The sequence below is a fragment of the Lucilia sericata genome, unplaced genomic scaffold (assembly GCF_015586225.1).
Source record: "Lucilia sericata isolate MDLA Ls3-8-SP2 unplaced genomic scaffold, ASM1558622v1 Contig000176F_arrow, whole genome shotgun sequence".
NCBI lineage: Eukaryota > Metazoa > Arthropoda > Insecta > Diptera > Calliphoridae > Lucilia > Lucilia sericata.
The window spans coordinates 414,990-430,057 of NW_023994204.1; the positions used below are offsets into that span (position 1 = coordinate 414,990).

At 33.4% G+C, this 15,068-nt stretch overlaps 1 protein-coding gene across 1 annotated transcript; it reads right to left on the reverse strand.

Annotated features, from left to right (window-relative positions):
• Positions 1-1,016: 1,016 nt before the first annotated feature.
• LOC119601596 (collagen alpha-1(IX) chain-like) lies at positions 1,017-6,111 on the reverse strand. Its single transcript, XM_037952619.1, has 8 exons — positions 5,902-6,111; positions 3,044-3,501; positions 2,796-2,987; positions 2,384-2,737; positions 2,120-2,327; positions 1,649-2,062; positions 1,348-1,584; positions 1,017-1,267 (listed from the first exon to the last, which is right to left on the reverse strand). The coding sequence occupies exons 1-8, from the start codon at positions 5,990-5,992 to the stop codon at positions 1,098-1,100; spliced, it is 2,124 nt and encodes a 707-aa protein (XP_037808547.1). The 5' UTR covers positions 5,993-6,111; the 3' UTR covers positions 1,017-1,097.
• Positions 6,112-15,068: the final 8,957 nt, after the last annotated feature.

Here is a 15,068-nt window from a genome sequence, read left to right on the forward strand (position 1 = left end):
CCCTCTCTTAGGGATGAAAATGGGCGTAAACATATATTTGTTATTTTCAAAAATGTTTACTTACTTTTAGGCCAAACGAGTTTATCAATCTAATAGCTGGAATCCTAAACTTTTCTTAGATATAACTTTTTCACAATATATCAAACATTTCTCGAGTTATAAGGTTCCAAACTTTGCCGCGGCAATGACAAAAACTGCTAGTTGTGTATTTTACCATCAATTTAAATTATCGTAATATCTCGATTGTTTTTCAAGATAATTTAATGAAATTTTATGTGTGTATAAAAAAGAAAACGGGGAACACTTCTCATAAAATAAAAAAGTTGCCACGCCCTCTGTTAGGGACGAAAATGGGCGTAAACATATATTTGTTATTTTGAACAACTTTTACTTACTTTTTGGCCAAAGGAATTTACCAATCTAGTAGCTGGAATCCTAAACTTTTCTTTGATATAACATTCTTCATAATAGATCAAACATTTCTCGAGTTATAATGTTCCAAAGTTTGTCGGAACAATGCCAAACACTTCCAGTTGTGTCCTTTAAGATTAACTTAAATTTCCGTAACATTTCGGTTCTCATTTAACATAATTTATTGAAATTGTGTTTATGGATAGATACGAAAATGGGTTACCCATTTCAAACAATAAAAAAGTTGCCACGCCCTCTATTAGGGATGAAAAATGGGCGTACACATATATTTGCTATTTTCAACAACTTTGACTTACTTTTTGGCAAATATTATCATTATGATAGCTGAAATCCTAACCTTCACTTGATAAAACTTCTCAATAAATTAAACATTTTTCGAATTATAAGTTTTCAAGCTTTGATGGAACAATTTCGAGGAAGAAAGTATAAAGGAGCATAACATTAAGATTAAAATTGAATAACACAAAGATTTAAACGCTTATAGCTTCTGTATTGCCAAAGCGATTTAAAAGTGATATGGATGAAAAGCTCTTGAAGCCTACTTTTTATTCACGTACTTTTTTGAAATGCTTGAAGTTATGTTAATGATTTGAAAGCATTCAGTGTCCATAAAGATCTTATTTGGTATATTTTCTTTTACAAAATTTAAGTTGTTTTATTAATAATTATCCCTTATTATAATAATTTGGTGGTCCTTTATTGTAGTAGTTTTGGGGACCTTTGTTGTTCTGTTGCTGTTGAGCCAAAAGCAATGGATAAGCGTAAGCAGCCTGATAAGCCGAACAGTCTGGGCAAGAGCCAGGTTCACCAGGAGGTCCTCTAAGACCAGGTTCGCCTATGAGTGGATAAACAAAATAAAATGTTAGTTAATTAGAACATCTAAGACTTATTTTATTATCAACAAATTGTACTAACCTGGTCTTCCTACATCACCACGATCGCCAGGTCTACCAGGTATACCATCAATACCATGGCCTTCAGGACCAGGTGGACCCATAGGTCCCATGGGACCTTCTCTACCAACTCCCGGTTCTCCCCTGTCACCCTTTTCACCGGGTGGTCCTTGCGGACCCATATCACCAGTAGATCCAGGATTACCAGGTATGCCAGGATAACCACGTTCACCCTGAGGTCCGCGAACTCCCGGTTCACCTATTAATATTTAAATATTCATATTGCTTTTAAGAATAAAATGACAAAGTTATATTATATATACCCTGTAATCCCTGAGCTCCTCTGGGTCCAGGACGTCCTACTCCTCTTTTGCCAGGTGGTCCTGGAGGTCCTACTAGTGTGGCAGATATTTCACTAATGTAATCCCTAACAACAGCCATACAAATATCACGAATTTCTCTTTCATCAATATTACGACTGTTCATTACTTCTGGTCCTGGTGGACCTGGGGGGCCGGGAGGTCCTGCTGGACCAGGAGGTCCGGCTGGTCCCATAGGACCAATCATTCCTGGATTGGGATAAGGCAAGTAATCAGCAGTTTGTACAGCAGCAGCTGGGCCAGGAGGACCTGGTGGTCCGGGTGGACCCACGGGGCCAGGTTCACCATTAGCACCATCTAAGCCGGGTAAACCTCTTTCGCCTTTTTCACCAGGCAAACCAGGTTCACCTATTAAACCTAGAAATTATAAAAATATGTTATATCACTCATTGTTTCTAGAAAGTGAAATAATACCTCTGGCTCCAAAACCGGGAGGACCTTGTGGTCCTGGCAAACCCTCTATACCCTTTTGACCAGGTACACCAGGTTGACCGGGTTCTCCAGGTAAGCCCGGAGCTCCAGTTAAACCCACCAAACCAGGTTCACCCTTTTCACCTTTCACAGCTGCCGATTCATAACGACCAAACGATGAGGCTGGAGTACCGGGCACACCCATTAATCCCTGAAAAATGTTTAAATATATTATTATTTTTTTTAATTAAGTAAGATTTTGCTTACTTGTGCTCCTGTCGAACCTCGAGGACCCGGAGGACCTGGTGGTCCAGGGGGGCCACGTGGACACTGTTCGGGACAAGCCAAAAGATCTTTACCAATTAAATAATTCGGAGTACTACTTATAATCCAAGGCTGAGGAGAGGTGGGTTCGGCAAATTTCAAATCTAAAGGATTTGGGGTAGTTTCTTCTTCCCTTTCCCAAATGCTAGGGGAGGAGGGTGTATAGCTACTACGAAAAGTTGTTGTTTCATATTGGATCATACCCTTAGGAGCACGTGCATATTGTGGTATATCCTCACAATTGGTATGTTCGGGTTTATCTTTATCACAGCTGAATATCATCCATTGCAAATCGATCTAAAAGGGAAATTGTTGCATTAAATGAACCGAGTATTTTGATTGATTTTCAACTTACTGGCACAGTTTCTTGTTTGTGGCATTTTTTTGCCACCGAAAAGGAACCATCTGTGGCATCAATGGGACCTCTTACATCTAGCGGAGCTTTTAGACTACCACTTTTATCTGGCACTGGCTTGCAATCCACCCATAAACGTACACCATCTTGACCCACACCCAACATAACTTTATGCCAAGAACGATCAAATATCTAAATATAAATTGGATTAAGAGCAATCTCTTGTTGTTATGCCATAAAATACCAACCTCTGTCTCTTCAAAAGTAACCGTCTGTATGGAACCATCATATTTGGGCAAAGAAAATTCTATAGCACTTTCTTGTGGCAATAGCTTAACATTCATTTGTGAATGATATTCATAGTCGGACAGTTCAAACAGATACCATTCCTCGAGTATGGGTTGTGGTTGGGGCACTCGGAAAGTACACTCAAATGAAAATTCATCGGGTATACCCTTGGGAAAGGCACGTGATGATTCAATAGTCATATTAGAGTATTCACTAACATGATAAGCCTGCTGGTAACCAGTTGATCCCACTATTTGTTGAACTCCCTGATATTCATAGTGATATTCATCGAAACGATACGAGGATATAATATCATAGGTGGTTAAATCTGGATCACCAGGACGTACTACATTACAGGGACTTATGGGCACAAAATCTTCGTCTTCATCTTGATCATAGTACTCTTGACCAGCATATGCTTTTTTATGAGAGAGAGGCAGATTAGAAGAGAATTAGACATTGATTAATAGAAAAATAATGCATGCTTTGTTTTATTTATACGATTTTTTGTGAGCTTTGTTTTAAATTATTGTTTTTTCTTAAGTTATTTCTAATTATGTGGGTTATCATTTAATTGAATTTTATATGATCTTTGAGCACTCTCGGCTAGTGTTTAATTTATAAAGTATTTCCGGCAAATAATGCAATATTCAATAAAAAGAAATATGAGACATCAGCTAAAAATGTAATCAAAGAGATTTTTGATCGGTTATCCAATAAAGATTTTTGACTTAATTATAGTTCGATTCACCGATTAATGTACATACACACATACATAGATATGTATATACCTATGATACCTGAATTCTAAATATCACTTCACTCGCTATTTTGTTACTAAATCAACTATTTTTTCAAACTTTAACAAAATTGTCTTTAAACATCTCTACCAAATTTGATGAAGATCGGTTCATAATTGACACTACACCCTCAATAATTGAGGTTCCACTCAGAAAATTATGTGATTCAAAATGCCACTTAAGCAATGAGATTATCTAAGTTTATATATAGAGCCACTATCCGAAATTAACTTTATCTTTAGGACATATGATCTGATATATATCCGGATATATAAGGCATAGCCGATTATGGGTTGGATTTTTTGGTAACCGTATTAGTTTAAGAGATATAAGGCAATCAGTTTTTTCCTTTAAGCATTTGAACTTCAAAAAAAAATCCCTCTTTCTGGATCCATTTGGCAAAAGACACTCCCGCAGTTCAAATTTCAGGCGGCTGTGCTATGATTTATCATGATTTTGTAAACGCATCGAAATATTGGTCGTAGATCCTAATGTATATTATGCGTCCTTAATAAATTCTAAGACGATCTTGACATGTCCGTCTGTCTATGGTTTAAACGAGAAGGATTTGTTCGGTATTGAGAATGAGCAATATCGGTCCTATAATACACAGCTATCGGAAACTATTTATCAGAAATCGTGATGAAATTTTGCACTAGTTAGGTTCACGCCTCCTTAAATTATATAGTATGACCCTATTATGTCCTCTAAATTTGAACCCCTTACATTTCAATGCAAGATTTTGCTGGGTAATGACTTGTATTTACTCAGAATTTCAATGTGATACTTTCCACCTTCAAGTAATTTTCTGAAGGGGACTTTGTATGGGAGCTATGGTCATAAGAGGTTCTAACATTACGAAAATCGGCAGTATTATATTTAAACTTCTATAAAACTACTAGATATAACATAACTATAAACTCAAAAGCCCTATTCGGGGGGATACGGTTGAATGGGGGCTAGGCAAAATAATTGACCGATTTCAAACATTTTCAATAGACTTCGTCAGAAGAAGAGTGTGAAAAATTTCATAAAATTATCTTGAACATTGCGACATGGAGGTTTATATGGACACACAGACGGACAGACTGACATAGAATTCTGAGCCGATTGGTAAACTTTAGGGTGGGTGTTACAAACATCAGCACAAACGCATAATATCCTTCCCACTATAAAAATATTTTGTTTTTGAAAACTAATAATAGACGTAGTGGACTTATCATTGTAGGCAATTTCCTCACTTAAAACAAACTACTAATATAACTCCCTATTTCAAGGCGATCGTTCTAAGTACTTACCTAACTATACTCCCATTCTTTTCAATATAAGTTTTTTCTGGGTAACAAAAATGTCAATGTATTTCGAATCATTCAAACAATATTTCGAAATAAATTTCTATAAGAATCAGAAGTTTATTTTTCATCGAAAAATCAATTTTATTCCAAAAATTTTATTTATAAATCTGATTGTAGCCTACACCACTATAGTGGGGAGGGTATTATGCGTTTGTTCTAATATTTGTAACACCCAGAAATATTGGTCCCACACCAACCTTAAAGTATACCAATCGGCTCAGAATAACTTTCTGGGTAAATTTATCTATGTCTGTCTGTTTGTCCGTCCGTATGTCTCTCCGTCTGTACGTCCGTCTGTGTGTCCATGTAGTAGTAGTAGTAGAAGTAATAGTTTAGACATGAACTTGTCATTGCTTTGGTATAACGTTAGAAGTCATGCATAAAAAAATGGGTATCAAACTTTTAGTTTGGATGTAATTCTTTCGCTGAGATTATTGAAGACTAGTTGTTCTTGATTTCGTTGGCTTAGAAGGTGATTAAGCTAGGCTGTTAGATAAATTGTTACATTTATGCAGTAGTTAAACAGATTGAAGCTCAACTTCATTGGAAATAGTTTATAATATTTATGCGAATATTGTTATTTTGATAAATATATTATATACATATGTATGTACATATTTTGGTTATAATAAAATAAGTTACAATATTTTTTAAATCACACACCATTGGGCACAGCTAAAGCAGAATCTGTTGCAAACAACTTTATTAATAGAACTAGTGATAATATTAAATTTGATTTCACTATTAAATTCATTTTATATTTTGTTTTTGTACTTATTTTTTATATTTTAATTTCAATACATTTTTTTTTTCAATCACAAATTTTCTTTTATCCCAAACCGTACCGCAGCGCTCGAAGTTTAAAACTAGACTAATATGAAATTAATACTTCCAATACTCTAAGCTGACAATTTTTGTCTAGCAACATTAATGACGTTTCATAATCAACATATGTAGTGAGTACTTGCTATTAAGTACTTATCACCAAAGACAATATTAAAAAAAATTTTGATTAAAAGTAAACTATTAATTTCATAAATTTAAAAAAAAAAAGAATAAAAGATTTCTTATCAGTTATTTGAAGACACATATGAAAGAATAAAGGCAGCATCTTTTATATGAGATTTCATAAAAAAAATATTAATGATTTAAACAGATGTTTTCTGTTAAAGTGATGTGGAATAGATTCTATCCTGTTTCGTTGGAACAGTTGAATGCATTTTTATGTGAGAATTTAATAATTTCGAAATATATTTTGATTTTATATAACTGATTGTAAAATTAATGAGTACAAGATATTGCCATGAATCTGTTAAAATATCATTTGAAATTTAAATGAAAAATTATTGACCTTGTATATTTTTATTGGGGTGATCGACATTATTCAAATACAGACAACTCCCGGTATAATGAATGATATAATGTCAGACCCTTTCGTCAAATCGAAAAATTCATTAGATCGGAATTATTTATATCCTGCACCACTATAGTGCTGATGTTTCAAACACCCAAAAATATTGGTCCTACACCCTTAAAGTATAACAATCCTTTCAGAGTAACTTTCTGAGTATATTTAGCTATGTCCGTGTCTCCGTCCGTCCGCCTGTCCGTCTGTGTGGTCATGTTAACCTTGTGCGCACGATACAGGTCACAATTTTCAAGATAATTTAATGAAATTTGGCATATACTCTTCTTTTGAATCAAAAGCCTATTGATTGGTACATTATTTCGCCTAGCCCCCATACCACCGTACCCCCCGAATAGGGCTTTTAAGCTCATAATTATGTTAAATGCTTTTGTAGCTCTACTGAAATCGGTAAGGCTTAGTTTTATATAAGTGAAAATGTATAATGATATATAAGTATAAATGATATTACCGATTTTTATAATGATCGGGCCTCATTTGACCCTGGCCCCCACAAAAAGTCCCCTTCAGATAATGACTTGAAGGTCAAAATTCACTTATAAACACTAATATCACAATGAAATTCTCTATAAATAACTTTAATGTAGAAATCCCTCCCCTTGTCCTTGCCCCAGTATAACCCCTCTTTCAGAAATTCACATTTTTTCCCTTTTCCCTACAGCCCCCTCCTCTAAACTTCCGTGCTGTGTATTTGTATGCACCATTACGTCGCATGGGCCGTGAGTTACCTAACCTGGAGTAGCAGGGATTTTGAATACTCATGGTGTTTCTGGTCTTGGTCAAGGTTTTTTTTAAACTAGATCTTAAAGGTGAGAATGTAAAAGATTCTACAGTTGATCCATTGAAAACACTAGGGACCTCATAGAGGCCACACTGTCCGAGCCACTGTCTGTCAGTATATGGTTTGGTCACAGAAATGCCTTTCTTAAAATTTTTAGTTCTTGGTTCTTTAAAGCCTGGATTATATATCGTTGTGGCTGGTGATGGTAAGGCAACATCTATCATCATAGCGGGATCACCACCCTTAAATGTAGGAAATTTTAGAAAATTATGATTTTTTTTAAATTCCCAAGTTTAAAGCAAAAAATAGAAATTTTAATGAATGTTGGACTTAGACCCATAGTACAACAAAACTTTATTTTTTTGTTTGCTTTAATCTTGAAAACTACTGGCCGAATTTGGCTGGAAACTCACCTTTCTGGTAAAATCCCATGCTGAATCCGAAAATGAACTCAGAATGGACCTAGGTCCATTGTGTCATTAAAATTCCCGAATTTTTTTTATTCTGAACAATTTGTACTCTTATTTTCGGGAAATTTGTCATTTAAGACCAAAATCTATGATGAATTCGTTTAAATCTAAAATCTATGATGAATTCGAATATGGTTTCAGAATTGAGCTAGGTCCAATATTTCATAAAAATTTCAGCAAATAAAGTTTGGAACCAGATATCCCACGATTTTTCAAAAGTCAAGACAGGAACCAACAAATGTAGAGGAAATTTTGGAAAATTTTGAGATGACATAAAATTTTGTAGTAAAATCGGACTGAAATTTTGTTAAGAAATGTTCATGAAATGTTGGTTTCACGTCCACTATGAGTACATATTCGGATTCAGCTTATGTACTAATCTTGAATGTCAGCATGGGATTTTACCAGCAAGGTGGGTTCGCAGCCAGATTCGGCCTGTAGTTCCCGAGTTTGAAGCAAAAATAAAAAAATCTGAAATTTTGATGAATGTTGGACCTAGGACCCATACTACAACAAAATTTCATATTTATTTTTTTTTGTTTGGTTTAATCTAGAAAACTACTGGCCGAATCTAGAACTGAACTAGAACTGAACTAGAGCTGAACTAGAACTGAACTAGAACTGAACTAGAACTGAACTAGAACTGAACTAGAACTGAACTAGAACTGAACTAGAACTGAACTAGAACTGAACTAGAACTCAACTAGAACTGAACATTTTACACTCTATTGGACCACAATTGAACACAACTCCCTTATGAAACTCAATTTCGTTAAACAATTCAAATTAAAACCACAGTTTTTTATTTTTATTAGAAAACAATTTTTTATTTTTCATTTTTTCATAATAATTTTTTATAAGTTTTTTTTTTCATTTTTTTATAATAATATTTTTTTAATGCAATATTTTCACATTTTTAATGAGATTTTGGGTTTGTTTTCATTTGTTGCTATAATTTGTTTATTTTTTGTTGTTGTTGTTTTAAGACATAATGAAATAAGTTTTGGTTTTATAGTTTTAAGAGAATTTGTTTTTTTTTTATTTTATTTAAATTTTTTATTTATTTTTAGTTTTAATTTGTTTTTTTATTTTTTCTTTATAATATTAAACACAATTTTTCACAGTTTATTGTCGTTTCTCGACTATCGATTCATGGTCGAGATAATAAGTGTTTTTTGTTTTTTCTTTTAAATTATTAAATATATAATTTATATTTTATTTACTTGTTTTTGTTGTTGTATTTGTTTTAAATATATATAATAAATGTAGGGTGTATGTAGTATGTGTGTAAGTATGCTTTTGTTTTATTCTTTTGTTTAAAGAGTAAGTTTTATTAAATTTAAAATTAAATAAGATTTTATTTTTTTTACTTAATTTGTGTTTGAATTTTTTGTTTTATAATTTGTTGTAGTTAATTATTTTTTAATATACAATTGTTTTTTGTTTATTTTTTATTTTTTTTGACCCCTTTTTCATATTTCGATTTGTATTGTTGTTATTATTATGTACTGACGTTGCTGGGTTTTCAATGTGTTTTTTGTTTTATTGATACATAAAAATTAAAATTTATTAAAAAATGTCATAACTTAAATAAAATTTTCTTTGAAAAATACATATAATATACATATAAAAATATTTAAATTATAAAAAATTTGCAATATTAACGGACAGTTTCAATAAAAATTAAAGAAGCTTTAACTGAACTAGAACGGAAGTAGAACTGAACTAGAACTGAACTAGAACTGAACTAGAACTGAACTAGAACTGAACTAGAACTGAACTAGAACTGAACTAGAACTGAACTAGAACTGAACTAGAACTGAACTTGAACTGAACTAGAACTGAACTAGAACTGAACTAGAACTGAACTAGAACTAAACTAGAACTGAACTAGAACTGAACTAGAACTGAACTAGAACTGAACTAGAACTGAACTAGAACTAAACTAGAACTGAACTAGAACTGAACTAGAACTGAACTAGAACTGAACTAGAACTGAACTAGAACTGAACTAGAACTGAACTAGAACTGAACTAGAACTGAACTAGAACTGAACTAGAACTGAACTACAACTGAACTAGATCTGAACTACAACTGAACTAGAACTGAACTAGAAATGAACTAGAACTGAACTAGAACTGAACTAGAACTGAACTAGAACTGAACTTGAACTGAACTAGAACTGAACTAGAACTGAACTAGAACTGAACTAGAACTGAACTAGAACTAAACTAGAACTGAACTAGAACTGAACTAGAACTGAACTAGAACTGAACTAGAACTGAACTAGAACTAAACTAGAACTGAACTAGAACTGAACTAGAACTGAACTAGAACTGAACTAGAACTGAACTAGAACTGAACTAGAACTGAACTAGAACTGAACTAGAACTGAACTAGAACTGAACTACAACTGAACTAGATCAGAACTACAACTGAACTACAACTGAACTAGAACTGAACTAGAACTGAACTAGATCTGAACTACAACTGAACTAGAACTGAACTAGAAATGAACTAGAACTGAACTAGAACTGAACTAGAACTGAACTAGAACTGAACTACAACTGAACTAGAACTGAACTAGAACTGAACTAGAACTGAACTAGAACTAAACTAGAACTGAACTAGAACTGAACTAGAACTGAACTAGAACTGAACTAGAACTGAACTAGAACTGAACTAGAACTGAACTAGAACTAAACTAGAACTGAACTACAACTGAACTAGATCTGAACTACAACTGAACTAGAACTGAACTAGAAATGAACTAGAACTGAACTAGAAACTGAACTAGAACTGAACTAGAACTGAACTACAACTGAACTAGATCTGAACTAGAACTGAACTAGAACTGAACTAGAACTGAACTAGAACTGAACTAGAACTGAACTAGAACTGAACTAGAACTGAACTAGAAACTGAACTAGAACTGAACTAGAACTGAACTAGAACTGAACTAGAACTGAACTAGAACTAAACTAGAACTGAACTAGAAACTGAACTAGAACTGAACTAGAATGAACTAGAACTGAACTAGAACTGAACTAGAACTGAACTAGAACTGAACTGAACTAGAACTGAACTAGAACTAGAACTGAACTAGAACTGAACTAGAACTGAACTAGAACTGAACTAGAACTGAACTAGAACTGAACTAGAACTGAACTAGAACTGAACTAGAACTGAACTAGAACTGAACTAGAACTGAACTAGAACTGAACTAGAACTGAACTAGAACTGAACTAGAACTGAACTAGAACTGAACTAGAACTGAACTAGAACTGAACTAGAACTGAACTAGAACTGAACTAGAACTGAACTAGAACTGAACTAGAACTGAACTAGAACTGAACTAGAACTGAACTAGAACTGAACTAGAACTGAACTAGAACTGAACTAGAACTGAACTAGAACTGAACTAGAACTGAACTAGAACTGAACTAGAACTGAACTAGAACTGAACTAGAACTGAACTAGAACTGAACTTGAACTGAACTTGAACTGAACTAGAACTGAACTATAACTGAACTAGAACTGAACTAGAACTGAACTAGAACTAAACTAGAACTAAACTAGAACTGAACTATAGACTAGAACTAGAACTGAACTAGAACTGAACTAGAACTGAACTAGAACTGAACTAGAACTGAACTAGAACTGAACTAGAACTGAACTAGAAACTGAACTAGAACTGAACTAGAACTGAACTAGAACTAACTAGAACTGAACTAGAAACTGAACTAGAAACTGAACTAGAACTGAACTAGAACTGAACTAGAACTGAACTAGAAACTGAACTAGAACTGAAACTAGAACTGACTAGAACTGAACTAGAACTAACTAGAACTGAACTAGAACTGAACTAGAACTAAACTAGAACTGAAACTAGAACTGAACTACAACTGAACTAGAACTGAACTAGAACTGAACTAGAACTGAACTAGAACTGAAACTAGAACTGAACTAGAACTGAACTAGAACTGAACTAGAACTGAACTAGAACTGAACTAGAACTGAACTAGAACTGAACTAGAACTGAACTAGAACTGAACTAGAACTGAACTAGAACTGAACTAGAACTGAACTAGAACTGAACTAGAACTGAACTAGAACTGAACTAGAACTGAACTAGAACTGAACTAGAACTGAACTAGAACTGAACTAGAACTGAACTAGAACTGAACTAGAACTGAACTAGAACTGAACTAGAACTGAACTAGAACTGAACTAGAACTGAACTAGAACTGAACTAGAACTGAACTAGAACTGAGCTAGAACTGAACTAGAACTGAACTAGAACTGAACTAGAACTGAACTAGAACTGAACTAGAACTGAACTAGAACTGAACTAGAACTGAACTAGAACTGAACTAGAACTGAACTAGAACTGAACTAGAACTGAACTAGAACTGAACTAGAACTGAACTAGAACTGAACTAGAACTGAACTAGAACTGAACTAGAACTGAACTAGAACTGAACTAGAACTGAACTAGAACTGAAACTAGAACTGAACTAGAACTGAACTAGAACTGAACTAGAACTGAACTAGAACTGAACTAGAACTGAACTAGAACTGAACTAGAACTGAACTAGAACTGAACTAGAACTAGAACAGAACTAGAACTGAACTTGAACTGAACTAGAATTGAACTAGAATTGAACTACAACTGAACTAGAACTAAACTAGAACTGAACTAGAAGGGAACTAGAGCTGAACTAGAGCTGAACTAGAACCGAACTAGAACTGAACTAGAACTTTCGCTTAGATTGAATTGAAATCTGTTCGCTTATTACGTATTAAATTAAAAAATACATATATGTATATATATTGAAATTTGTGTTGATAATGTGTTTATATATTGGTTTTCTTCTTTTTCGGAATCCTTTCCCTTTCCGAAGAAACATAATTCTTAAAGCCATTTTTTTCGTTATTATGGATGTATAAATATATTTTTATTTGTATATGAATCTTGTATTATCTATATGTCTTTAACAAGTTTTATTCTTAAATATCATTTAATACCATTTTCTTGCTATTTAGGAATTTTTGTATGTTTTTTATTAATGGATGGAAAAATTTGTTAAATTTGTTGTTTTTCTTCGTCCCAAAAATTGGTGAATAAAATATGTTGCATGTAAAATAAGTTTATGTTTCAAATGGATGTATTTTTTTTGGCTTTGATAAACTATAATTAGTTGCTTCTTTTGAGTCGACCCAACAACCGATATTTATATAACTATTATATAGGCAATCAAACATTTCGGTTGTCCTGATTAAATGTTCTTTTTTTATTTAGTATGAACGGACGGAGAAAGATATGCATACTAACAAAAATATATATGTATGTATGTATGTATGTAGGTTTGTTTATCTCTTTGGTTTTATGGTATTTTATATATATATGTTTCTTTTTTATTTCAGTAGATTTTAAAGATATTTTAATATGTATATAAATTGAATAAACTATGGTTCAAATTCTATGCTATTTTCTTCTTTTCTTTTCAATTTCGGGCATAATTTTTCGTAGTTTTAGAAGTTTACTATCCAGAGAAGTAGGTTTCTCAAATTGTCATCTTGTAAGTAAAATAAAAGAAATGAATTAGAACTTGATGTAAACTGGAACAACACAAGAACTGAATTAGAACTGAACTAGAACTGAACTAGAACTGAACTAGAACTGAACTAGAACTGAACTAGAACTGAATAGAACTGAACTAGAACTGAACTAGAACTGAACTAGAACTGAACTAGAACTGACTAGAACTGAACTAGAACTGAACTAGAACTGAACTAGAACTGAACTAGAACTGAACTAGAACTGAACTAGAACTGAACTAGAACTGAACTAGAACTGAACTAGAACTGAACTAGAACTGAACTAGAACTGAACTAGAACTGAACTAGAACTGAACTAGAACTGAACTAGAACTGAACTAGAACTGAACTAGAACTGAACTAGAACTGAACTAGAACTGAACTAGAACTGAACTAGAACTGAACTAGAACTGAACTAGAACTGAACTAGAACTGAACTAGAACTGAACTAGAACTGAATTAGAACTGAACTAGAACTGAACTAGAACTGAACTAGAACTGAACTAGAACTGAACTAGAACTGAACTAGAACTTAACTAGAACTGAACTAGAACTGAACTAGAACTGAACTAGAACTGAACTAGAACTAAACTAGAACTGAACTAGAACTGAATTAGAACTGAACTAGAACTGAACTAGAACTAGAACTGAACTAGAACTGAACTAGAACTGAACTAGAACTGAACTAGAACTGAACTAGAACTGAACTAGAACTGAACTAGAACTGAACTAGAACTGAACTAGAACTGAACTAGAACTGAACTAGAACTGAACTAGAACTGAACTAGAACTGAACTAGAACTGAACTAGAACTGAACTAGAACTGAACTAGAACTGAACTAGAACTGAACTAGAACTGAACTAGAACTGAACTAGAACTGAACTAGAACTAAAACTGAACTAGAACTAAAACTGAACTAGAACTGAACTAAAACTGAACTAGAACTGAACTAGAACTGAACTAGAACTGAACTAGAACTGAACTAGAACTGAACTAGAACTGAACTAGAACTGAACTAGAACTGAACTAGAACTGAACTAGAAACTGAACTGAACTAGAACTGAAGTAGAACTGAACTAGAACTGAACTAGAACTGAACTAGAACTGAACTAGAACTGAACTAGAACTGAACTAGAAACTGAACTAGAAATGAACTAGAAATGAACTAGAACTGAACTAGAACTGAACTAGAACTGAACTAGAACTGAACTAGAACTGAACTAGAACTGAACTAGAACTGAACTAGAACTGAACTAGAACTGAACTAGAACTGAACTAGAACTGAACTAGAACTGAACTAGAACTGAACTAGAACTGAACTAGAACTGAACTAGAACTGAACTAGAACTGAACTAGAACTGAACTAGAACTGAACTAGAACTGAACTAGAACTGAACTAGAACTGAACTAGAACTGAACTAGAACTGAACTAGAACTGAACTAGAACTGAACTAGAACTGAACTAGAACTGAACTAGAACTGAACTAGAACTGAACTAGAACAGAACTAGAACTGAACTAGAACTGAACTAGAACTGAACTAGAACTGAAC